The sequence below is a fragment of the Zea mays genome, chromosome 1 (genome assembly GCF_902167145.1).
Source record: "Zea mays cultivar B73 chromosome 1, Zm-B73-REFERENCE-NAM-5.0, whole genome shotgun sequence".
NCBI classification, from domain to species: Eukaryota; Viridiplantae; Streptophyta; class Magnoliopsida; order Poales; family Poaceae; genus Zea; species Zea mays.
The window spans coordinates 151,127,069-151,153,584 of NC_050096.1; the positions used below are offsets into that span (position 1 = coordinate 151,127,069).

The 26,516-nt window shown below is 53.9% G+C and overlaps 2 protein-coding genes across 2 annotated transcripts; one reads left to right on the forward strand and one right to left on the reverse strand.

Moving 5' to 3' along the window:
* Nucleotides 1-707: 707 nt before the first annotated feature.
* On the reverse strand, nt 708-1,574 carry LOC103644961 (pectinesterase 3). Its single transcript, XM_008668103.2, has one exon. It carries the CDS (start codon nt 1,572-1,574, stop codon nt 894-896), a length of 681 nt encoding a protein of 226 aa, XP_008666325.1. The 3' UTR covers nt 708-893.
* Nucleotides 1,575-4,706: 3,132 nt separating this feature from the next.
* LOC109941404 (transcription factor NIGTH1-like) lies at nt 4,707-26,285 on the forward strand. Its single transcript, XM_020542322.1, is given in 4 exon segments — nt 4,707-4,988; nt 25,531-25,933; nt 26,016-26,092; nt 26,232-26,285. Coding segments are annotated over 4 exon segments (816 nt in total).
* The last annotated feature ends 231 nt before the right edge of the window (nt 26,286-26,516 follow it).

A 26,516-nucleotide genomic window follows, 5' to 3' on the forward strand; every position in this document is an offset into this window, starting at 1 on the left:
ACTGAGGCTTTCGACTTGATCTAGGTGGCGTCTCCCAGTCAGCTTTGTGGCGCCATGGAATAATATTTAGTTCGCTTTATTTTACCATTTATTTTGTAAGACTTCTGTTATGTAATAAGTATATCTATGATATTTGTGACATTTATCTCTATGCACTCTGTTATTATGTGCTGTTTTTACTTGGCGCATATATGAGACGTACACGACTTTATCCCTTAAATCCGAGTGTGACAAGTACCATATAAAAAATTGCCGAAACATATAAAGACCCATGGTGTAGAGAGGTATACTTGACAAATAAGAGCTAATCAAATAGGCCTGAAGTTTACAGAAATAGTGAGTACTTTTGTGATTATTTTGTAGATCACATTCAGTAAACAAATATGCCTGAATTGCTCAACAGTACTTGTAGATTTGACCGTAGGCAGGACCACAGGAGTAGGGCCCGATATGCTTCGGCGGGGAAGGTTTGCTGCTAGAATAAAAGATCTTTGGTCGAATGGTTCCCGCCTATTTGGAGAGCCATTTTTTTTGGAGTCTCTGAAACTATGATTAATATTTAAGACTCAAATTTTACAGAAACTCATAGGAGTTTCTCTAACATGATCAAGTTTTGCATCCATGTCACCTTCAGTCAACATTCAGTTCTTCGTGAAGATAGAAGGAATGAAGAGGAAAAAAGGAAACAGAATCAAGAAAGAAGGTACTGCAACGTTAGAACCGGAACGATTGCACTAACTACATCTTCTTCCTGGATATACAATTACAAGTGTGTTGCATGAGTGAAGCTTCTCTGATGCGTGGAGAGTTAATTATAGGGGCAGTATATGTTGTTGCTGCTGCCTAGGAGCTAGCACATGCACAGCTATGGATGACCGAACGATACATGGGGTCTAGCGCAAGCCGGCAGCGGTGGCAATGGCGAGGCAGTTGCTGGAGAGCTTGGCGAGCTCCGCGTCCTGCTTAGCCATGAGCGGCGTGAGCTCCTCGCGCTCCTCGAAGCCCTGGTCGCAGGTGTCAACGTCGGTGCGCACGGTGTCGAGCATGGTGCTCGTGGTGTCGCGGTCGCCGCCGGCGAGGGCCTTGTCGGCCTGGTCGAGGCTATAGGCGATGTCGTCGAACGACTCCACGCAGTCATGCAGCGGGCCGCGCGCCAGCTGCTGCGTCTTGGGGTCGTTGGCGAGCGCGCCCGCCGCGGCCTTGGCCTCGGCGGCCTTGGTGCGCACGGCGCCCATCGCCAGCCGCAGCACGCCGGCGCCGTCCAGCCGCTTCCCGCCGGGCAGCTGCGGCTGCGGCTGCTTCGCGATGGCCGACATGCACAGGTCCGGGTAGTCCGTCTTCAGGCACAGGCTCCTCACGATGTCGGCGCCCGGAGCGATCGGCGTCGGTTTCGGCGGCGCCGGCGCCTGCGTGGGCTTCGGCTTCGGCTTCGATGGCGCAGACTTGGCCGGTGCTCCTGGCTTGCTATGGCCTCCGGGCTTGCGCGGAACGCAGACGGCGCCCGCCGGTGGCGCCACCGCAGCGGCAAGGACGAGGGTGAGGAGGCAGGCGAGGAGCGGCGGCGGCGGCGTCATGGCGAAATGGAGGCAACAATATTAATTTTGTTTACTTAACGATGATTTAATTGAATGTGAGGGAAACGAGGGGATTGACTGGCCGCATTTTCCCAGGAAATGTGGCAGCGATAGTAGCCAGTGAGGCTTCCGGTGAGAAAATAGCATGGGCAAAAAATAGCAAATGATGAGTGGCGATGACTGTTATACCCCGTTTAGATGTAATTATTGGAGCATGGAATTAGAAATTGAAATTTGTTTTCCAAAATTATATTGTTTGGTTGCACATGAAATTATCTGTTACTCACTTTAAATTTCTGGAATACAAAATAACTAAAATGGAGAGGGGAAATATGGTGAAACTAATTGCGAGAATTATGAGTGGTGATGATTAGCTATTATCTGTTTCTCAGTTTGAATTTCTGAAAAATGGAGGGAGGAAATATAGTGAAACCAATTGTTGATCCTTGTTCTTCGATGTTATACATCAATAACAAAGCAACACAATTGTTAATGATTAAAGACCTTCGTCTTTCGAAGCATTATCTCCCCTGGGGTATAATGATTTTCAGACGAAGGTCATGATTGACATACCTTCATCATTTTAATGGGTGAAGATGTAAATAAATACATATAAAACATGAGAAGAATATAAACAATCATTTCAAATCATTAGATTATTTATACTCTTATTAAACATGAATAAACATCAATAATATTTATATTATATTTGTACTTTCGGCTTGATAAAAGATGAAAAGAAGCTAGAGTGACGCAAGAGTGATTACAATTCAGCGTGAACAGTACGAAGGTACTGTTCATCTATTTATAGGCACGGAACGCAGCCCGGACAAAATTACATTCGTGTCACTGATAACTAATTATAATCATAATACAAATTATCAGGGAGTATGTAGTCTTTTTCTCTTTAAGTCGGTGCCATCCTTCGTCTCTAGCATGCCACCATGCCGAAGCTCCTTCAATCGTAGCTTCGGCTTTCATCTTCATGACGCGTCTGCTTGCATATCGTCCTACCGAAGGTGTTTTTGCTTAGAGGACCTTCGACGGAGAAAAAGGCCCCCAACAGTAGCCCCTTCGCGGTGCTAGATCGTTTTTCGTAACGAGCTCGATCCACGAAAAACTCGAAAGCTTCAGAATGCCGAAGGTCCGAAAAACACCTTCCCTGAGCTCATTGTCGAGAAACGATTATAATATTTCAGGCGTCAGGCGGTCCACCGTTCAGCGAGTGCGAGCGGCCTGGCGGTTCACCTTCCCCCCTGTAGCACTATATAAACAGATGAGTTGGTGAGGAGTTATTCATTGCCATTGCACTGTTGTGCTGTTAAAAAATTTGACCATAGATGAAGCTTTCTGCATTGCGCTCTCGAACAAACGCTTCATCGTTTAAGGTTAGCTTCGTCAAAAGATGAAATTGAAATGGCCAGAGTGCAATCAACTGATACAGTGTCTCACGAGGGAGACGAGGTCAACACAGTTGAGACAGCACCAATTTCAGAGGTGATGAGGCAATCAGGTCTTGTTGTGCCAGAGGGGCCTGCTGCCGAAGTTACTCTGGCTGCCGAAGCTGAAGGAATCACATTTGAAGAGAGAAGTGGTGATGAAGACGAAGAAGATTACACCATCTTGATCCCAGAAAAACCTAGTCATCTTGACTTTGGCAGATCCACCGTGACGTCATATGATATGGTCATTATGAAGAAATTGGGTTACTTTGGTGAAGCTGAGAGCAGGCTTCTTCGCTTTGCTGGTGAAGAAGTGGTTCCAGAGCCAAAGGATGATGAGGTTGTTGTGTTTAAAAGCTTCTTCAGGGCCGGGCTTCGGTTTCCTCTCTATGATATGATAGGCGAAGTTTTGAAGCATTTTGAAATATACCTTCATCAGTTGACACCCAACGCGATTGTTAGACTTAGTGTCTACATCTGGGCCCTCCAAAGCCAGGGGATGAGCCCTAATGCCAAAGCTTTCTGTCGGGTGCACGAGTTGCATTACCAGACAAAGGCCAGGGCGGATGGTCTTCACGAAAATTTTGGCTGTTATAATTTTGTGTATCGAAAGGATACAAAGGCACCAGTTCTTAGCTACCGCACGAAGTGGCCAACTGGTTGGAAGAGTGAGTGGTAATATATGAAGGCTGACGAGAAAAAGAGGGAGAAGCTGATGACCATGGTTATGAGTTCACTGACTTTGAGCTTCAGAATGACAAGGCCTTTGTGCCATATGCAGCTTGGCTCTCCATGCCAGGTAGCTGAAGTTGAATTTAGAGTTGTGGCGGCAGAAATCAGCACTAGAAATCTAGTGCAAGAATTTTTGGCGAATAGAGTGTTCCCGACCTCTAGTGGCTGGGGGATGCCCAAGAAGAAGGATGGAAGTAAGAAGCATGAACTTATTCGGCTCCCCTACCGGTTCAAATTTGAGAAAGAATTCAATAAGCCATGCCAAGAGTGGCTGGAAATGATTGAAACTATGTGCAACGAAATCCTTGGTAACTATACCAAAAAGGAGGACCAACTAATGACTGCTGCCTTCGGCACCCGGCCAAAACGAAGGTTGAATCGCATAATGGACGCGCTAGATTTTGAATATCCGGATTATGAGACATTTGATAAGGGTGCCGAAGGTTTAAAGAGGAAGAGAATTGTTAGCATTTTAAATAGATAGGATGCCAGAATGGTTAAGGAGGATGAGAAGATTTCAAAGAAGGCAAAATCTGCTCCCGAGCCGAAGGCGACAGTCTCAAAAAAGAGGAAGCCTAAGAAGAAGCCTGAAGTAGCTGAGCCGAAGGTAACTGAGGCAAGAGAAGAAACTCTTTCAACGCCTCCTACTGCTGAAATAGCATAAATTCTAAAGGTAATGACTGAATCCTTACCCATCAAGCTGCTAAGTCCTCTGGGACCAGAACTGACGAAACTTTTACAGAAGAAGGATCAACCTTTAGCCATAAAGGAGAAGACTGAAGGTCAAAAACGAAGAATTGTTAATGTTATGCAAGCTATTGAGTGGACACCACCGCTGGCCTCGACATCCAAAATAGTGCCTGTTGCAACTGCCGAGGCTACTGCCGAAGCAGAAACCGCTGCCGAAGCTACCAATCTTGCGAGTACACTGTCGGGAATTGACAAACTTCTTTCGGATATGGCTGCGGAAGAGAAGGCTGCAACTACAGAGAAGGTCATGGACGCAGTGCCTAACAAAGGAAAAAAGGTTGCTGATGCTACTTCAGAAGAAAAAGATTTCGACCTTTGGAACCTGGTGGGTCAAGAATTGTCCGAGGCCGAGAAAAAGGAGCTAAAGGAATATGGAATATCCTGTGGCTACCAACCAGGATCAATGCTTTTTGGTGGAATTGACGAAGAAGCCTTGGGATGTATTCGCAATCGTGCTGGAGCAAAGATAATCAACACTCTATCAAAGAGTGTCGGTTTCCCGAAGCTTGAGTCTGATATTAGCAGCTACCGGCAGCAACATATCGTCGGCAGTCTCTTTTACTCCAATTTCAAGGTAAAATTCTTTTGCCTAGATTTCTGTTATCTTTGTGATGAATTAAAATTTTCTGAAGTCAACTTATTTTCACAGAGTATGTTGTTAAGCAAAGCATTAAGAATGCAACAAGACCTTGAGGATAAGAAAAATGAAATCATAATTGAGGGCTTGGAAAGCAAGATTAAAGATTACGAAGCTTCTCTTGAAAAGAAGGACTTCCTGCTTCAAGCAACAGAAGGTTCCCTTGCAGAGATTCAAGCTGAAAATGCTAAGTTAAACGAGGAGCTTCTCCAAGTTGAAACAGCCTTAAAAGAAAAATCAGAGTGCTTCAAACAAGAGAAGAAGGAACTGCAAGCAAAATATAAAGCCGAAGCTGATAAGAACACAAAGCTGCAAGAATCTTTGAGGGACCTTCAGAACAAATGCTTGGAATTTGGCAGCCGCTGCGTGCAACGGTTAAAAGGAGTCTTCAGTTCAGTTGGGGCTAGTTCTGAAGAAGTTCTCCCTTCGGCTGAAGATATATCAGATACCTTCAAGCACATTGAAAATGAAGTTGATGCACTCGATGAAGTAATAACTGGGCATGGTGACTTCTGTGCTCTATTAGCTTCTCGCGGCATAGCTGCTGCATTCTTGAAGGCCAGATGCACGCATGCGAAGACAGTAAACAAGCCAACCTTCAGCCTGTCGCCATCAGACCTGATTAATATTCCTGGTGAGGCTCGAAGTTTCGGAAATAGATTTAGAGGCGGACGAGAGTTGGCTGGAGACGAAGCTCGGAATCTGCTTAAATCAGTACGAAACTTATACATGATGTTTGCCTTGATTTTTATCATCACTTTTACCTTATATCATCGTTTGTCTATAGGATGGCGGTGTCGAAGGTTAATAATCCAAAGCACATTCCGAAGGTTGCTGGCCTGAAGCTTCCCTTTATGCCTTCCTGTATAGAGCTTAGGAAATATTTGCATTATTTTTGCAAAAAATTGTAATCGAGATTTGAACTCAATATTGTATATATCTATCCATACCTTGTAATATAATTTTACCTTTCCATCCGTGTATGAATTGCTTTGATGTGGACGAAATTCATGTCTTTTGAGCCGAAGGCGAAAAACACCTTCCCTTTGCGTACACATCGAAGCATTTCCTTACATAAAATGTTTGTATTTATATTTGAAACAAAGCTTCTTCGTGTTCAACGAAGCACTTTGTCGCCGAAGTCGGATTATCTCTGTCCAAACTATTGTTCGTGCTTCATGTCATCATGATGATAATCTTACGAATGTATAATGAATGTCTGTATGAATGCAATGAATGATGTAATGTAATATGCAAATGTATGAACCAAACGTACACGAAGCCACACCCAGACTCTGCATCCCCTTAGGAATGACTTTCGAGTCTTTAAGCTCTGCATTCCCTTAGGAACGACTTTGGAGCTTCTTCACCTTCTATTTCGGTGCCATTTAAGCTCTGCATCCCCTTAGGAACGACTTTGGAGCTTCTTCACCTTATATTTCAGTGGCATTTAAGCTCTGCATCCCCTTAGGAACGACTTTGGAGCTTCTTCACCTTCTATTTCGGTGGTATCTGGCTCTACATTCCCTTAGGAATGACTTTTGAGCTTTGGAACTTACTATGCGCTCCCTTAGGAATGACTTTTGCAGCTTCGGAACTTACTCTGTGCTGCCTTAGGAACGACTTTTGCAGCTTCGTCATCCTTGGAGTGATTACAGCTCTGCATCCCCTTAGGGACGTCTTTTGAGCTTTTCCCTATTCTCTTTTGCACTCGATGGTGCAGGTTATGATATTTACATGTTACATTTTTGGGGGATTTTGGCCCTTGTATTGCATAGGGCTAATTAAGAATGGAAATTACAAACTATGGCCCCATTAAAAACCTTTCTCCCCTCCTGAAAGGAAAATGGTGCCATAGGAAAAAAATAAATAAAAAAAAAAAAATTACATCAATTACACATAATATCGCCGAAGCTCATCTGCATTCCAAGATCTGGGTATGTCGTTGCCGTCCATATCCTTCAATCTCTAAGAACCGGGTCTTGACGAAGACACTACTAGAAAAGGACCTTCCTATTTCAGTTGTAGCTTGCCCACTGTATCTGGGTTGGCTACCCTCCGAAGCACCAAATGGCATGTCTTGATATTTTTCAATCGAACTTTCCTATCACACCATTTTATTGTTTTGGCCTGATACTTATTGATGTGCTCTATGACCTGAAGTCTGGTCCCTTCTATAGAGTCTTTTGTTATTTGAGAATTAGCTTCGTCCTCCGCTGATGTTGTGGTTCTTATTGATCCTGTTCTTGCTTCTTCTGGTGTTATTGCTTCGTCACCGAATAGGAGCTTGAAAGGTGTAAAACCTGTTGACCTTGAAACAGTTGTGTTATGGCTCCACACCACTTTGATAAACTCATCTGGCCACTTTCCTCTAGGCTGATTAAAGATTAACTTCATTATTCCTGTCATTATAATTTCATTTGCTCTCTCTACTAACCCATTTGATTCTGGATGCCTTACTGATGCAAAATGTATTTTTGTTCCAATTCAGTCACAAAAATCTTTGAACGTTTCAGCATCGAATTGAGTTCCATTGTCAACGGTTATTGCCTTCGGCATGCCGAAGCGACAAACAATATTTTGCCAAAAGATTTTTTGTACTGTGGCCGAAGTTATTGTGGCTAAGGGCTTTGCTTCGATCCACTTAGAGAAATATTCCACTGCTACGACAACATATTTCAAATTTCCTTGTGCTGGTGGAAGTGGTCCTAACAAATCGAGACCCCATATTTCAAATTTCTAATTCTTCCTGTAGCTTCTCTATTCCTCATTATGTCCTTCAGAGGTTGCGATGATATGCTTGAAAATAATGCCGAAGCTTCCTGGAGGCCATCAACACATCATACAATACCTTCTCCAATTCTATGTAGTTTTTCTTTGACAAACTGAGTACTTTGGTGATGAAGTATACCGGTGCTTGTCTTTTTACTTGGCCATCTTGCTTCTCCTGTACAAGTGTTGCACTGACCGCAGCATGGGAAGTAGCCACATATAGAAGTAGCGGAGTTCCTGATGAAGGTGGAGTTAGGGTTGCCAAATCTATCATATATTGATTTAACTCTTCGAAAGCCTTCTGTTCAGCCGGACCCCACTGAAAGACTTCAGCTGACTTCAGTATTTCAAAGAATGGTAAGTTTCCCTCTGCTGATCTTGATATAAATCTATTTGTCGGCGTTTCGAGAACGGGGGGTCCCTGGGCCGACGAGTGAAATGTCGCTGCGTGCCCCAGCCCAGATGGGTCGGCGCGAGGCCGAGCGCGAAGGGGGGAAAAAAGGAGGCCGGAGACGGGCGTGAGAGAGGTGGAAATCCCGCGGCCTTCGTGTTCGTCCCGCGCCTAGGTCGGGTGCGCTTGCAGTAGGGGGTTACAAGCGTCCACGCGGGAGAGGGAGCGAGTGGCCTCACGCGAGCGCCTGTCTCGTCCTCGTCCCCACGCGGCCAGCCCTCTATAAGAGGGCCCTGGTCCTTCCTTTTATAGGCGTAAGGAGAGGATCCAGGTGTACAATGGGGGGTGTAGCAGAGTGCTACGTGTCTAGCGGAGGAGAGCTAGCGCCCTAAGTACATGCCGTCGTGGCAGCCAGAGAGGTTTTGGCACCCGGTTCTTGTGGTGTCGTGGCCGTCGGAGGAGCGCTGGAGCCTGGCGGAAGGACAGCTGTCGGGGCTGTCGAGTCCTTGCTGACGTCCTCTTGCTTCCGTAAGGGGGCTGAGAGCCGCCGTCGTCACAGAGCGTGCGGGGCGCCATCATTGCCTATCTGGCGGAGCGAGCCAGATGGGACGCCGGTCTTGTTCCCCGTAGCCTGAGTCAGCTCGGGGTAGGGTAATGATGGCGCCTCCTGTCGACGTGGTCGGTCCGCGCCCTAGTTTGGGCGATGTGGAGGCTCCTCCGAGGTCGAGGTCGAGTCTGTCTTCCATGGCCGTGGTCGAGTCCGAGCCCCTGGGTCGGGCGAGGCGGAGACCGTTGGCTGAGGCTAGGGCTAAGTCCGAGCCCTAGGGTCGGGCGAAGCGGAGTTCGTCGTCTTCTAGGGCTGAGCCCAAGTCCGAGCCCTGGGTCGGGCGGAGCGGAGTTCGCCGTCTTCCGGGGCTAAGCCCAAGTCCGAGCCGTGGGTCGGGCAGAGCGGAGTTCGTCGTCTTCCGGGGTTGAGCCCAAGTCCGAGCCCTGGGTCGGGCGGAGCGGAGTTCACCGTCTTCCGGGGCTGAGCCCGAGTCCGAGCCCTGGGTCGGGCGGAGCGGAGTTCGCCGTCTTCCGGGGCTGAGCCCCAGTCCGAGCCCTGGGTCGGGCGGAGCGGAGTTCGCCGTCTTCCGAGGCTGAGCCCGAGTCCGAGCCCTGGGTCGGGCGGAGCGGAGTTCGCCGTCTTCCGGGGCTGAGCCCGAGTCTGAGCCCTGGGTCGGGCGAAGCGGAGCTTCCTATGGTGCCTGAGGTCGGGCCTGACTGCCTGTCAGCCTCACTCAGTCGAGCGGCACAGCAGTCGGAGCGGCGTAGGCGGCGCCGTCCTTCTGTCAGGCCGGTCAGTGGAGCGGCGAAGTGACTGCGGTCACTTCGGCTCTGTCGACTGGAGGACGCGTGTCAGGATAAAGGTGTCAGGCCACCTTTGCATTAAATGCTCCTGCGATTTGGTCGGTTGGCGCGGCGATTTGGTCAGGGTTGCTTCTTGGCGAAGACAGGGCCTCGGGCGAGCCGGAAGTATGTTCGTTGCTGGAGGGGGGCCTCGGGCGAGACGGAGATCCTCCGGGGTCGGCTGCCCTTGCCCGAGGCTAGGCTCGGGCGAGGCGTGATCGAGTCCCTCGAATGGACCAATCCCTGACTTAATCGCACCCATCAGGCCTTTGCAGCTTTGTGCTGATGGGGGTTACCAGCTGAGAATTAGGAGTCTTGAGGGTACCCCTAATTATGGTCCCTGACAGTAGCCCCCGAGCCTCGAAGGGAGTGTTAACACTCGCTTGGAGGCTTTTGTCGCACTTTTTTGCAAGGGGACCAGCCTTTCTCGGTTGCGTTTTGTTCCGGTGGGTGCGCGCGAGCGCACCCGCCGGGTGTAGCCCCCGAGGCCTCGGAGGAGTGGTTTGACTCCTCCGAGGTCTTAATGCCTCGCGCAATGCTTCGGCTGGCCTGGTTATTCCCTCATGCGAGCTGGCCGTAGCCCGGGTGCACGGTCGGGTTCCAAGTTCTCGGGCTGGTATGTTGACGCTGTCAACGGTTTGGCCGGAGCCGGGTTTGCGAGAGCAGCCCCCGAGCCTCTGCACAGGGCGAGAGGACGATCAGGGACAGACTCGACTTTTTTACATACGCCCCTGCGTCGCCTTTCCGCAAGGAGGAGGGGGAAAGCGCCATGTTGCCCTCGGTGGGCGCCAAACATGGTGTCTCCGGTGAGCTGCTGGCGGGTAATCCGAGCAGACGTCCGTGCCCCATTTGTTAGGGGTCGGCTAGAGGCCCAGAGGCGCGCCCAAAAGTACCTGCGGGTGATCTGCCGGACCCGGTCCCCTATCGACGGGGTCCGAGGGCTTGATGCCTCCCTCTGATGGGATTCCGTTACAAGATCGTTCCCGCTGGTCTCGGAAATGTCCTAGGGTACCTTGGGAGCGTAGCCCGAGCCTTGGTTATGTATCGAACGTACCCATGGTCATCCCTCACTCTGTGTCTGAGGCGGCTGTGAACCCTCCGAGGGCCAGCCTACGAACCCCTGATCAGTTGTGGGCGCGGAGCCTGAGCGGCCTGAGGCAGCCGTTGAACCCTTCCGAGGGGCCGGCCTTCGAACCTTTGACCAGTAGTGGGTGTGGAGCCCACGTGCTCTGAGGCGGCTGTTGAACCCCTCCGAGGGGCCAGCCTTCGAACCTCTGATTAGTAGGGAGGCTCAGAGCCTGTTTCCTTCACGGAGAAGGGTCCTTTTCGGGGTATCCCCCTTTCCCGGTCCCTATTGTAAGAGAGAGAAAGAGGAAAAGGAAAAGGACACGAAATCGAATGACGCGGCGTACCTTTTTTGACGCTGTCATTATGGCGAAGGCGAGGCGTCGCTCGCTTCCCCTGCCAGAGACGCCGCATGTCCCGCCGCGGAGTTAATGCGACGGGGCGAGTGGTTCGCGGGGCGGCCGTTGCGCGTGCGCGAGCCGTTCGAGGAACGGAACACGGGCACGTCGTCTTCACGCCGTGAGAGAGGGCTCTCTCACTGCCCCAGGATGGGACGTAAGCTTGGCTGACGACGTGACCGCCGCTCCCGCCCGCCTGCCACCGCCATCACTGCCGGCCCATTTTTGGCCGTATTGACCGTCGCGCCTGGCTGGCACTGCTGGGTCGTACGCAGGGTTGCCTCGAGTCGCGGTACTGGTTCCGCAGTCGAGGATGCGTGGCAGTGGTGCGAGTGGCGGTGCAGTTGCTTGCACGTAGCGACCAGCGCGCCGGTTGCATGACGCGTGGGCATGGGCTTCCATGCTGGGCGCGTTGGAAGTCAGAGAGGTGCGCCCACTTGGTGCGGTTGCATGCCGCCTGCATGGCTGCCCGCCCTTTCACCCGCTGTCTGGGCGAAAGTGGAGGGACGCTTGTAACCGCTGGACGGTTGCATGCACCGCGCGCGGCGTCATGGGCTGCCCGCCCTTTCACCGGCTTGCATGACATGTGGGACCCAGCCCCCGTGCCGTAGGGGGAGGACCTTCGAGCGTGTTGGAGAAGACTCAGCCCATGACGGCTGGGGACGCAAGTAGGGAGAGTCGGCTTTAAAAGGAGGGTGACCCCCTTGAAAGGCGGCCATGTCTTCGCGCTCCCTTATGCATCGTATCTTTCCACCTTCCGAGCCCCCGGATGGGGGATGCCCGCAGTCCTTCCGCCTTGTCGTTGGGGGGACGCAACTCCGTGGGAGTTGGTACCTTTCAGCCATCGTTCGGCTTCAAGGATTTTCATCAGTCAGCCCGGCTGCATCCCCTCGCCGGTGGTCACCCGAGATGGTGACCACCAGGCCCTGGGTGGGGAGAAGCAAGCCGGGCTGCGATCTTGGTCCCACCCTCAGCTTCAAGGATGTTCATCATCCTCGCTGGGGTGGAGGCCGGGCTGAGCCGGAGCTCTACCTCCCGCGCGGTTTTGTGGGTCAGCCTCTCCTTCAGCGTTCGAGGGAGAGGGCGCTCACTGGACCTGCGAGAGGGACGGACTTCGACAACGCGGGGCTGGTCGACGGCGGGCGACGTCAGCCTCGGCGCGTTAGGCTCGCCGGCTTGGCTCCCGGTGCCCCCTCCTGCCGCGAAGGCAGTTGTCGCGCCGTGCGCTCGGGAGGACCGCCCAAGATGTCGCGCGCTGCCAGGGCGGCGTTCGTGTTCTAGGGCGGTCCTGCCTTTGCACCTGTATGGCGCCTCCACGCGGAGGTCGGTGCCCCACTCGTCCGGGAGGATCTGAGTGGGGATCTACCGGAGGGCTGACGGCCCCTGTCGTCGGTGCCGAGGTGGAGGCGGCTCGAGAAGTCCCCGTTGCCGACGGGATCACCGCCACCATCCGCGCTTCGGGCCTCCGGCTCTTTGTACTTGTCCTCGCCCCTCGAGCATTGGCGTGGGCGAGGGCAAGGTTGTAGCAGCGTCCGCCTTGAGGCCATCGCTGCTGCAGTTCGGCCACCCGGAGCGAGGGCCGTTGTCGTTGCTGCCGGAGCGGGCGACGGCGAGCCGCCCGTCGGTCTTCTGTTGCTCCGCAGGCCCCCCAGTGAGTGGGGTTGTTCATACCTGCGGAGGTGGAACCGGAGTTCCGTTTGTAATGGCACCTTGAATGCCAGTGTTTTTGTTCATTGTGGCTGTCGAGGCCTGAACATGTTTGTGTTTTTGGCACGGAGCCGTGTTTTTTCCTCATTTTTGTGCACTAAGACTCGCCTGTTGGTTGTCTAAACCGCTTCACCAAGCGTGAGTCGCCCCGTGCAAAGGTGACGAGTGAGGTATCCGTATCCCGGAGGCGTAGGAGTCCCTCGGCTCGGTCGGCCTTGTTGTTCGAGGCTTCTCTTGCTTAGTTAAAGGAACCCCTCGACCGCTCTTCGATGAGCCGAGGCCAGGGGTAGCGGTGTCAGCACGGACAGAGGCAGAGTTGGCTCGAAAAGAAGACTTGGTCGGCCAGAGCCTGGCCGGGTCGTCCGTTAGCGGGACCGACGCCGGAGTCAATCTGCCAAGGCCTCGGGCCGGGCTGATGTCTTCTGGGGACAGCTGGCCAAGGCCTCGGGGTGACCAGCCGAGCCGCCTGCTCGAGCCGGATTCTTGGAGGAGACCCAGGCGGCGATGGCCCGGGCGTGATGTTGAAGTCGTCCTTCAGAGTGGAGATCCTCGGACCACGTCACCGTCGGAGGCTAGGTCGGACCTCGCCGAAGGTGTAGTCGACGCCGAGGGTGCTGCTGCTCCCTTCAGCCGTCAAGATCCGAGCCTACAGGATCGGGTCATCTTGTAGTGTGTGTTTTCTGCGGCCGCCGAGGCCCAAACACACCCTCGCCGTGTTGTAAAGCTGCGCTTCTTTTCCTCTTGTTTCGAGTATCTGGACTTTTTCGTCGGTAACAGAATTGTTTGTGCGAGCGAGAGTTGCTTTTCACGGAAGGTGATGAGTGAGGTATCCGTATCCCGGAGGCGTAGGAATCCCTCGGCTCGGTCGGCCTTGCCGCTTACGCGCGCTCTTGCCCGTCCATAGGATTCTGCCACCGACGCAGTCGAGAAGACCCGAAGAACCGCTTCGGCAGAGGAGCTTTCGAGCGTGAAGACTTGTTCGGTCCGCGGAATCACTTATCCGAACGTGAGTTACTTATCGCAGAAGGTGATGAGTGAGGTATCCGTATCCCGGAGGCGTAGGAGTCCCTCGGCTCGGTCAGCCTTGGCTGCTTACGTGTACTCCGTCGTTTTCAGGATCCACCTTCGAAGTAGTCAAAAAGCACGAAAGACATTCTGGCAGAAAGGATCTTTTTTCGAGGAAAAAATTCGACGCAGAGGGGGTTCCCCCCTTTTAGCCCCCAAGGGAGGGTCGGGCTTTGCCGAGGCAAGGCTGACCCTTCCTTGATGACTAAACTTTGCGTGGGAGCGAGGTATATGAACAACTTGAAAACATCTTAAGGGTAGAAGTGACGTAGCTGTTGGATGTTCCAAGCGTTGCTGTAGACCTCGCCTTGGTTGTTGGCCAGCTTGTACGTTCCGGGCTTCAGAACTTTGGCGATGACGAACGGCCCTTCCCAGGGAGGCTTGAGCTTGTGCCGCCCTCGGGCGTCTTGTCGCAGCCGAAGCACTAGGTCGCCCACCTGGAGGTCTCGGGACCAGACCCCTCGGGCATGGTAGCGTCGCAGGGACTGCTGGTACCGTGCCGAGTGTAGTAAGGCCTTGTCCCGAGCCTCTTCCAGCTGGTCCAGCGAGTCTTCTCGACTAGCTTGGTTGCTTTGGTCGGCATAGGCCCTCGTCCTCGGGGAACCGTATTCTAAGTCTGTGGGCAAGATGGCCTCGGCCCCATAGACTAGAAAGAACAGCGTGAAGCCCGTGGCTCGGCTCGGCGTTGTCCTCAGGCTCCAGACCACCGAGGGGAGTTCCTTCATCCATCGCTTGCCGAACTTGTTGAGGTCGTTGTAGATCCGAGGCTTGAGCCCTTGTAGAATCATGCCGTTGGCACGCTCCACTTGCCCATTCGTCATGGGGTGAGCCACGGCGGCCCAGTCCACCCGGATGTGGTGATCCTCGCAGAAGTCCAGGAACTTTCTGCCGGTGAACTGGGTGCCGTTGTCGGTGATGATGGAGTTTGGGACCTCGAAACGATGGATGATGTTGGTGAAGAACGCCACCGCCTGCTCGGACCTGATGCTGTTTAGGGGTCGGACCTCGATCCACTTGGAGAATTTGTCGATGGCGACCAACAGGTGCGTGTAGCCCCCGGGTGCCTTCTGCAAGGGGCCGACGAGGTCCAGACCCCACACAGCAAAAGGCCAGGTGATGGGTATCGTCTGTAGAGCCTGAGCAGGCAGGTGGGTCTGCCTCGCGTAGAACTGACACCCTTCGCAGGTGCGGACAATTCTAGTGGCGTCGGCCACCGCCGTCGGCCAGTAGAAACCTTGTCGGAAGGCGTTTCCAACAAGGACTCGAGGTGCTGCGTGATGGCCGCAAGCCCCCGAGTGTATCTCTTGCAGGAGTTTCTGACCTTCGGCGATGGGGATGCATCGCTGGAGGATGCCGAGGAACTGCGGTGGTAGAGCTCCTTCTCGTCTCCCAGCAAGACGAACGACTTGGCGCGTCTCGCCAACCGTCGAGCTTCGGCTCGGTCGAGGGGTAGCTCCCCTCGGTGGAGATATTGCAGGTACGGGGTCTGCCAGTTTCGATTAGGCGTGACCCCGCTTCGCTCCTCCTCGACGCGCAGTGCCTCTCCCTCGGGGGCCGAGGGTACCTCGGGCTGAACCAAGGATGCCTCGGGCCGAGCTGAGGGTGCCTCGGGCTGAGTCGAGGGTGCCTCGGACTGAGCCGAGGGTACCTCGGGCTGGGCCGAGGGTGCCTCGGGCTCGGGCGTGTCGTCGATCTTGACGGAGGGTTGATGCAGGTCTCGGGAGAAGACGTCCGGGGGAACCGTTGTTCGCCCCGAGGCTATTTTAGTCAGCTCGTCCGCAGTCTCGTTGTAGCGCCGGGCGATGTGGTTGAGCTCGAGCCCGTAGAAGTTGTCTTCCAGGCGCCGAACTTCATCGCAGTAGGCCTCCATCTTCGGGTCACGGCAGTGGGAGTTCTTCATGACTTGGTCGATGACGAGCTGCGAGTCACCGCGAGCGTCGAGGCGTCGGACCCCTAGCTCGATGGCGATCCGCAACCCGTTGACCAGAGCCTCGTACTCAGCCACATTGTTGGACGCCGGGAAATCGAGGCGTAGCACGTAGCGTAGGTGCTTCCCGAGGGGCGAGATGAAGAGTAGGCCTGCGCTGGCTCCTGTCTTCATCAGCGACCCGTCGAAGAACATGGTCCAGAGCTCTGGTTGGATCGGAGCTGTTGGGAGCTGGGTGTCGACCCATTCAGCCACGAAGTCCGCCAAGACCTGGGACTTGATGGCCTTCCGAGGGGCGAACGAGATTGTTTCGCCCATGATTTCCACCGCCCACTTTGCGATTCTACCCGAGGCCTCTCGGCACTGGATGATCTCCCCCAGGGGGAAGGATGACACCACAGTTACCGGATGAGACTCGAAGTAGTGTCGCAACTTCCGCCGCGTCAGGATCACCGCGTACAGCAGCTTCTGAACTTGTGGGTAGCGGATCTTGGTCTCGAACAGTACCTCGCTGATGAAGTAGACTGGCCTCTGGACGGGCGATGCATGCCCCTCTTCTCGTCTCTCAACTACAATCGCGGCGCTAACCACCTGGGTGGTCGCGGCGATGTAGATCAAGAGGGCTTCTCCGGCAGCGGGGGGCACCAAGATGGGCGCATTCGTGAGGAGCGCCTTCAGATTTCCGAGGGCTTCCTCGGCCTCAGGGGTCCAAGTGAAGCACTCGGCCTTCCTTAAGAGGTGGTACAGAGGCAGACCTCTTTCGCTGAGGCGTGAGATGAAGCGGCTCAGAGCCGCAAGACATCCCATGACTCTCTGTACGCCTTTTAAGTCCTTGATGGGCCCCATGCTGGTGATGGCTGCGATCTTCTTCGGGTTGGCTTCGATGCCCCGCTCGGAGACGATGAACCCCAAGAGCATGCCTCGAGGCACCCCGAAGACACACTTTTCGGGATTGAGCTTCACGCCTTTCACCTTGAGACATCGGAATGTCACTTCAAGGTCGGAAAGGAGGTCGGAGGCTTTCCTCGTCTTGACTACGATGTCATCGACGTAGGCCTCGACCGTCCGGCCAATGTGTTGGCCGAACACATGGTTCATGCACCGCTGGTACGTCGCGCCCGCATTCCTCAAGCCGAACGGCATGGTGACATAGCAGTACATGCTGAAGGGCATGATGAAAGAAGTCGCGAGCTGGTCGGACTCCTTCATCCTGATTTGGTGATACCCTGAGTAGGCATCGAGGAAAGACAGGGTTTCGCACCCAGCAGTGGAATCCACGATTTGATCGATGCGAGTCAGAGGGTAGGGAACCTTCGGACATGCTTTGTTTAGACCAGTGTAGTCTACACACATCCGCCATTTCCCTCCTTTCTTTCTCACAAGCACAGGGTTGGCAAGCCATTCGGGATGGAATACCTCTTTGATGAACCCTGCTGCCATTAGCTTGTGGATCTCCTCGCCTATGGCTCTGCGCTTTTCTTCGTCGAATCGGCGCAGAGGCTGCTTGACGGGTCGGGCTCCGGCTCGGATGTCCAGCGAGTGCTCGGCGACATCCCTCGGTATGCCGGGCATGTCCGAGGGACTCCACGCGAAGACGTCGGCATTCGCGCGGAGAAAGTCGACGAGCACTGCTTTCTATTTGGGATCGAGCTCGGGGCCGATCCGGATATGCTTGGAGGCGTCGCTGCCGGGGTCGAGGGGGACGGACTTAACCGTCTCCGCTGGCTCGAAGTTGCCGGTGTGACGCTTCACGTCTGGCACCTCCTTAGAGAGGCTCTCTAGGTCGGCGATGAGGGCCTCGGATTCGGCGAGGGCCTCGGTGTACTCCACGCACTCCATGTCGCATTCGAACGCGTGTTTGTACGTGGGGCCGACAGTGATGACCCCGTTGGGGCCCGGCATCTTGAGCTTGAGGTAGGTGTAGTTGGGGACGGCCATGAACTTCGCGTAGCATGGCCTCCCCAGTACCGCGTGGTAGGTTCCTCGGAACCCGACCACCTCGAACATGAGGGTCTCCCATCGGAAGTTGGAGGGCGTTCCGAAGCAGACGGGAAGGTCGAGTTGTCCGAGGGGCTGGACGCGCTTCCCGGGGATGATCCCGTGGAAAGGCGCAGCGCCTGCCCGGACCGAGGACAGATCGACACGCAGGAGCCCGAGGGTCTCGGCGTAGATGATGTTGAGGCTGCTGCCTCCGTCCATGAGGACCTTGGTGAGCCTGACGTCGCCGATGACGGGGTCGACGACGAGCGGGTATTTCCCCGGGCTCGGCACGTGGTCGAGGTGGTCGGCTTGGTCGAAGGTGATGGGCTTGTCGGACCAGTCTAGGTAGACTGGCGCCGCCACCTTCACCGAACAGACCTCCCGACGCTCTTGCTTGCGGTGCCGAGCCGAGGCGTTCGCCGCTTGCCCACCGTAGATCATGAAGCAGTCGCGGACCTCGGGGAACTCTCCTGCATGGTGATCTTCCTTCTTGTCGCCGTCGCGAGCCCTGCCACCCTTCGCGGGTGGCCCGGCCCTGTGGAAGTGGCGCCGAAGCATGGCGCACTCCTCAAGGGTGTGCTTGACGGGCCCCTGGTGATAGGGGCATGGCTCCTTGAGCATCTTGTTGAAGAGGTTGGCACCTCCGGGGGGTTTCCGAGGGTTCTTGTACTCGGCGGCGGCGACAAGGTCCGCGTCGGCGGTGTCACGTTTTGCTTGCGACTTCTTCTTGCCCTTCTTCTTGGCGCCGCACTGAGTTGACGCCTCGGGGGCATCTTTCGGTGGGCGGCCCTGGGGCTGCTTGTCCTTCCGGAAGATAGCCTCAATCGCCTCCTGGCCAGAGGCGAACTTGGTGGCGATGTCCATTAGCTCGCTCGCCCTGGTGGGGGTCTTGCGACCCAGCTTGCTTACCAGGTCGCGGCAGGTGGTGCCGGCGAGGAACGCGCCGATGACATCCGAATCGGTGATGTTGGGCAGCTCGGTGCGCTGCTTCGAGAATCGCCGGATGTAGTCCCAGAGAGACTCTCCCGGCTGCTGCCGGCAGCTTCGGAGGTCCCAGGAGTTTCCAGGGCGTACGTACGTGCCCTGGAAATTGCCGGCGAAGGCTCGGACCAGGTCGTCCCAGTTGGAGATCTGCCCCGGAGGCAGGTGCTCCAACCAGGCGCGAGCGGTGTCGGAGAGGAATAGGGGGAGGTTGCGGATGATGAGGTTGTCATCGTCCGTTCCACCCAGTTGGCAGGCCAGCCGGTAGTCCGCGAGCCACAGTTCCGGTCTCGTCTCCCCCGAGTACTTTGTGATAGTAGTCGGGGGTCGGAACCGGGTCGGGAACGGCGCCCGTCGTATGGCACGGCTGAAGGCCTGCGGACCGAGTGGTTCGGGCGAGGGACTCCGATCCTCCCCGCTGTCGTAGCGTCCTCCACGCCTGGGGTGGTAGCCTCGGCGCACCCTCTCGTCGAGGTGGGCCCAACGGTCGCGGTGATGGTGCTCGTTGCCGAGGCGTCCCGGGGCCGCAGGCGCTGTGTTGCGCGTGCGCCCGGTGTGGATCGAGGCTTCCCGCATGAATCGGGAAGTCGCGGCGCGATGTTCCGAGGGGTACCCCTGCCTTCGGGAGGCGGAGCTTTCGGCTCGTCGGACCGTGGCGCCCTCCAGGAGATTCTTGAGCTCTCCCTGGATTCGCCGCCCCTCGGTGGTTGATGGCTCCGGCATCGCGCGGAGAAGCATTGCTGCTGCAGCCAGGTTCTGGCCGACCCCACTGGAAGCGGGTGGCGGCCTCATCCTGACATCGTCGGCGATGCGGTACTGGATACCCTGGGGTAGATGACGTATTTCTCCGGCCAGAGGCTGGCCCGCCCATTCCTGCCCGACGTCCCGGCGGATCGGCTCAAGTGCTCCTGCTCCCTCGTCGAGCCTGGCCTGCACCCCGCGGATTTGCTCAAGCTGTGGGTCATGACCCCCCGCCTGAACGGGGACCACAGCTAGCTCCCGTAGGATGTCAACGCGAGGCACAGGCCTAGGGAGATCACCGTTCTCCGGCATACCGAGATGGTTGCCTTCGGAGGGACCCCCTAGATCGACCTGGAAACATTCACGACTTGGGCCGCAGTCCTCGTCGCCGAGGCTGCGGCTACCATCGGAACAGTCGGAAAGGCAGTAGTCGCATGCGGTCATGAAGTCCCGCATGGCACCGGGGTTGCCAAGTCCAGAGAAATCTCAACAGAAGTCGGGCTCGTCATCTTCCTCAGACCCCGAGGGCCCGTAGGTCGAGACGTCCGTCAGCCGGTCCCAGGGTGACCGCATACAATACCCTAGAGGGTTTGGACTCGCCTCTACGAGAGCGTCCGCCAAAGCGAAGCCGCTTGGCGGGTCGAGGCTGAATCCAAGGGGCGTGAGATGGGAATCGGTGGGTACCTCTTGGTCGACGGGCGGTGACGAAGTCACGTCAGGGACTGACTGCACCGTCGTCTCAGGTACGAGGGTGACGCTCAGCAAGCCTTTCGCGAGTGTGCTGGCGTCGTCCGTTTGCTTGGGATTGGCGCGTTGCGGGGAGACGACGCTCGTCTTCGTCTCAGACGCGAGGTCGATGCCCGACGCGCCCCCCGTTGGGGCGCCGACGCCATCGACTTGCTCGACAGCCGACAAGGTGCCGCCTCCTGCTTGGCCTTGGTTGCCCCGCCTCCTCCTCCGTCGGTGGGGGAGAGGGCGGGGTGAGCTCGAATGTTGTTCTTCCACCGCGCGAGGAAGACGTCGTCGATTCCATCGCCGACGGGCGGGCTGTCGGCCACCATTGTCGCTGGCGCGCCAACTGTCGCACGGCGGGGGAAGGAGTATCATGTCGTAGCTGCCTTCGAGGGAGATGAACTCAAGACTCCCGAAACGGAGCACCGTCCCAGGCTGGAGAGGTTGCTGGAGACTGCCCATCTGGAGCTTGACGGGAAGCTGTTCGTCAACACGCAGCAGGCCCCTACCTGGCGCGCCAACTGTCAGCGTTTCGAGACCGGGGGGTCCCTGGGCCGACGAGTGAAATGTCGCTGCGTGCCCCAGCCTAGATGGGTTGGCGCGAGGCCGAGCGCGAAGGGGGGAAAAAGGCGGCCGGAGACGGGTGTGAGAGAGGTGGAAATCCCGCGGCCTTCGTGTTCGTCCCGCGCCCAGGTCGGGTGCGCTTGCAGTAGGGGGTTACAAGCGTCCACGCGGGAGAGGGAGCGAGTGGCCTCACGCGAGCGCCTGTCTCGTCCTCGTCCCCGCGTGGCCAACCCTCTGTAAGAGGGCCCTGGTCCTTCCTTTTATAGGCGTAAGGAGAGGATCCAGGTGTACAATGGGGGGTGTAGCAGAGTGCTACGTGTCTAGCGGAGGAGAGCTAGCGCCCTAAGTACATGCCGTCGTGGCAGCCGGAGAGGTTTTGGCACCCGGTTCGTGTGGTGTCGTGGCCGTCGGAGGAGCGCTGGAGCCTGGCGGAAGGACAACTGTCGGGGCTGTCGAGTCCTTGCTGACGTCCTCTTGCTTCCGTAAGGGGGCTGTGAGCCGTCGTCGTCACAGAGCGTGCGGGGCGCCATCATTGCCTATCTGGCAGAGCGAGCCAGATGGGACGCCGGTCTTGTTCCCCGTAGCTTGAGTCAGCTCGGGGTAGGGTAATGATGGCGCCTCCTGTCGACGTGGTCGGTCCGCGCCCTAGTTTGGGCGATGTGGAGGCTCCTCCGAGGTCGAGGTCGAGTCTGTCTTCCGTGGCCGTGGTCGAGTCCGAGCCCCTAGGTCGGGCGAGGCGGAGACCGTTGGCTGAGGCCAGGGCTGAGTCCGAGCCCTGGGGTCGGGCGAAGCGGAGTTCGTCGTCTTCTGGGGCTGAGCCCAAGTCCGAGCCCTAGGTCGGGCGGAGCGGAGTTCGTCGTCTTCCGGGGCTGAGCCCAAGTCCGAGCCCTGGGTCGGGCGGAGCGGAGTTCATCGTCTTCCGGGGTTGAGCCCAAGTCCGAGCCCTGGGTCGGGCGGAGCGGAGTTCACCGTCTTCCGGGGCTGAGCCCAAGTCCGAGCCCTGGGTCAGGCGGAGCGGAGTTCGCCGTCTTCCGGGCTGAGCCCGAGTCCGAGCCCTGGGTCGGGCGGAGTGGAGTTCGCCGTCTTCCGGGGCTGAGCCCGAGTCCGAGCCCTAGGTCGGGCGAAGCGGAGCTTCCTATGGTGCCTGAGGTCGGGCCTGACTGCCTGTCAGCCTCACTCTGTCGAGCGGCACAGCAGTCGGAGCGGCGCAGGCGGCGCTGTCCTTCTGTCAGGCCGGTCAGTGGAGCGGCGAAGTGACTGCGGTCACTTCGGCTCTGTCGACTGGAGGACGCGTGTCAGGATAAAGGTGTCAGGCCACCTTTGCATTAAATGCTCCTGCGATTTGGTCGGCTGGCGCGGCGATTTGGTCAGGGTTGCTTCTTGGCGAAGACAGGGCCTCGGGCGAGCCGGAAGTATGTTCGTTGCTGGAGGGGGGCCTCGGGCGAGACAGAGATCCTCCGGGGTCGGTTGCCCTTTCCCGAGGCTAGGCTCGGGCGAGGTGTGATCGAGTCCCTCGATTGGACCGATCCCTGACTTAATCGCACCCATCAGGCCTTTGCAGCTTTGTGCTGATGGGGGTTACCAGCTGAGAATTAGGAGTCTTGAGGGTACCCCTAATTATGGTCCCCGACACTATTCAATGATGCCAGCCTTCCTGTCAATCGTTGAGCTCCCTTCTTTGAATTTGGTGGTTCCATCCGAAGGATAGCTTCGATCTTGCTTGGATTTGCTTTGATACCCTTTGTTGATACCAGACAGCCAAGAAACTTGCCCTTCTTCACTCCAAAAACACATTTTTCTGGGTTCAACTTGAGACCAGCTTGTCTGAAGTTGGCAAACGTCTCTTGCAAATCGGCAACATGATTTTCTTGTTTTGTGCTTTTCACTATGATGTCATCAACATAAGTCAGCACATTCCTACCAATTTGAGAGTGAAGGACCTTGGCAGTCATCCTGCTGAAGCTTCCTCCAGCATTCTTGAGCCCCTCGGGCATCCGAAGGTAGCAATAAGTACCACTAGGAGTTATGAAGCTTGTCTTTGGCTCATCCTCTTTCTTCATCCAAATTTGGTGATAGCCCGAGTAGCAGTCCAATAAGCTCATGAGTTCCGAAGAAGTTGCTGCATCTACAAGCTAGTCTATTATTGGTAAAGGGAACTTATCCTTCGGACATGCCTTGTTGAGGTCTATGAAATCAATACACATTCTCCATTTCCCATTAGCCTTCTTCACCATAACAATGTTAGCCAGCCACTCTGGATATGTTACTTCTCTGACAACACCGGCACTGAGAAGCCTCTTTACTTCATTTCATGCACCTTCGGCTTTATCCTTAGACATTTTCTAAAGCCTCTGCTTTCTTGGTCTGAAAGATGGGTCCACATTGAGTGAATGCTCAATGACGTCTCTATTAACACCACATAGATCGTTAGCTGTCCAAGCGAAGACATCTTTGTTGTTAAACAAGATCCTTAGCAGAGTCTTTTCTTGTTCACCAGATAACTGAGATCCCAGCAATACCTTTTGGTCTGCTATGTCTTCACACAGGAGCATAGGCTTCGGCTGATCCGCTGAAGCAGCCTTCTCTCTTTTGTACTTATACTGCTGATAAGCTTCGGCTTCATCTATGTTATGGATAGTCTTTGAATCCGTCCTACTCCCTTTAGCCCTCCTGCAGCTTCTTGACTCCCGTGAACAGCAATAGGCCCTTTCCGAAGGTATCTTCATGCATAAATATGCTGGATGAAGTATTGCTTCGAAGGCATTAAGCGTCCCTCGACCAATGATTGCATTGTATGGATACTCCATATCAACAATGTCAAAGACAACCTATTCAGTTCTTGTGTTGTGGACGTAGTCGAAGGTCACTGACATAGTTATCTTGCCAAGTGCCACAATCTGTCTTCCTCCAAAGCCACAAAGAGGGTGTGTTGCATCATGTATCTTGTCTTCTGGCTCTTGGATTTGCATGAAAGCCTTTGCAAAGATGATGTTCGCTGCGCTGCCTGTGTCAACCAGAATATTGTGGACCAGAAATCCCATGATGACACAAGCTATAACCATGGCATCATTGTGAGGATAATCTTTGAGCTGAAGATCTTCCTAGAAGAAGGTAATTGGAATGTGAGACCACTTGGATTTGATGAAGGGTCCTTACACCCCAACATGCTGCACTCTTCTTTGTGCTTCCTTCTTCTGCTTCTTGTTGGCTGGTTCTGAGCTTGAACCACCTGTGATTGGGAGCACCAGCTTCATGGCTGAAGGTGCTACAGCTTGGTTGTTGTAAGAAGCCATCGTTACAACTGTGGAAGTGAGTTCACCAGAGGTGGGCGCCAATGTTGGTCCTTGTTCTTGGATGCTATACACCAAGAACAAAGAAACACAATTGTTAATGATAAAAGACCTTCGTCCTTCGAAGCATTATCTCCCTTGGAGTATAATGATCTCCAGACGAAGGTCATGAAGGGCATACCTTCATCATTTTAATGGGTGAAGATGTAAATAGATACATATAAAACATGAGAAGAATATAAACAATCATTTCAAATCATTAGATTATTTATACTCTTATTAAACATGAATAAACATCAATAATATTTATATTACATTTGTACCTTCGGCTTGACAGAAGATGAAAAGAAGCAGGAGTGACACAAGAGTGATTACAATTCAGCGTGAACAGTACGGGGGTACTGTTCATCTATTTATAGGCACGGGACGCAGCCCGGACAAAATTACATTCGTGTCCCTGATAACTAATTATAATCATAATACAAATTATCAGGGACTATGTAGTATTTTCCTCTTTAAGTCGGTGCCATCCTTCGTCTCTAGCATGCCACCATGCCGAAGATCCTTCAATCGTAGCTTCGGCTTTTATCTTCATGTCGTGCCTGCTTGCATATCGTCCTTCCAAAGGTGTTTTTGTTAGAGGACCTTCGATGGAGAAGAAGGCCCCCAACACCAATTGCGAGAATTTCTGGAATACAAAAAAAAACGGTGAAACCCATTGAACTCGACTAAAATTATTATTAATGAGTAAAGGAAATCGGATACGAGTAATTTGGCACAGAGGGTCGATTTGGTGACTAAAGAAATAAAATGGATCCATGGAAAGAACCTCTTTGTTATTCAATTTTGAATAGAAAGGTGATTCCTTCTCTATTAATCCTTCCATTTTCCTGGTCATCAAATCGGCCCGGAGGATAGAGATAGATGTTTTGGTTCCCTTAATTAAAGTTTATTTCATGCCTAATCAAATGTTTGAGTATCAATTATAAATATTAAATATAGGATTAATTAAGTTTAATAAATTTATCTCGTCTTTTAGTCTTTATATATGTAATTTGTTTTATAATTAAATTATACTTAATATTGTAATTATTATTCAAGCATTTGATGTGGTAGGAACATACTTCAGTTGAGTGAAAACAAACAATCTTTTAGGGTTTATTCGGTTGCGTCTAGATTCGAGAAATTTGGAATGGTGTCATTATCAAAACTGGGTTTTGCCACTTTGCCATCAAACGGATGGGCTTCGTTTGATTGCCATTATGAAATTTGACATGAACGTTGTAATGACATTTAGCTGTTTAATAAAATAAAAAAAGACATAAGAGAGGTAGACAGACAATTTTACCCTCGATCCGTGAACTCTGAGCGCGTTGGAGCTTTGCAATCGCAGAAGCAAGACAAGGAGAGGGGCTCCCATGCTGTCGCCACCGGCGCCAGCGCTCTCTTGCCGCTCAAGACTAGCGTGGGCTCCGGTGCACTGGCGTTCGTGCCGCTCTGCTTGAGAATGGACGACAAGGCCACCGGGCGCGTCAGGATGTGCGACCTGTCCATGCTGTCGCTGCCGGCGACCAGGAGCGGCGCTGGCGCCGCCGAGGAGGGCCGGTGCCAGGTGGTGGGGTTTGCGCAGGCGGCGACGAAGGAGGCCGCCGCCACGGTGCCAGCAGCCCCTGCGCTTGGCGTTGGCCTCTAGTCCTAATCGCAACAGCAGCAGGCAAGGAAGGCCCGGCGCTGCTGGTCCACAGAGCTGCATCGCCAGTTCGTAGCCGCCTTGAATCAGCTCGGCGGCCCCCAGGGTGAGCCTTGCTCTTCAGATGCAAATTTTCTCGCCGATTTTGGGCCACCAGCATGTTCTTACCTAGTTTCTTGCCATATCAGTTGCCACAACAAAGCAAATCAGGGAGCTGATGAAGGTGGACGGCCTAACAAACGACCAAGTGAAAAGCCATCTTCCGGTTAGCACAACCCCCTTGCCATTCATCCATCCCCTTGACATTTATCCATCCATCTTAGCTCCGGGAGATGAAGACTCACTGCCCTTGTTTGTTGTGACATGGATCTGTCATATGTCTGACGATGCTGTTGGTTCTTCAGAAATACCGGCTGCACAACCGGAGGAGGGCAAAACAGTCTGTTGATCTTCTATAGTTAAATCAAAGCTGTTTTATTTTTTTAAATAGCTAAATGGTATTTTAACGTTTAGCGCATGGTTTATAATGGTTTATAGACGAAAGCCATTCATTTAATGGCAATTTAACTAAACCCGTGTTTGATAATGGCAAGATTCCAAATTTCTCTCTAGATTCAAAGGCATTGGAGAGGATTAAATCCCTTCTTAATCAAAATTGATTAGAAAGTGATTGTATCTCCCTCAATCCA

Coding starts and splice junctions, on each gene's coding strand:
- LOC103644961 (XM_008668103.2), bottom strand. CDS start 1,574: ATGACGCCGCCGCCGCCGCTCCTCGCCTGCCTCCTCACCCTCGTCCTT.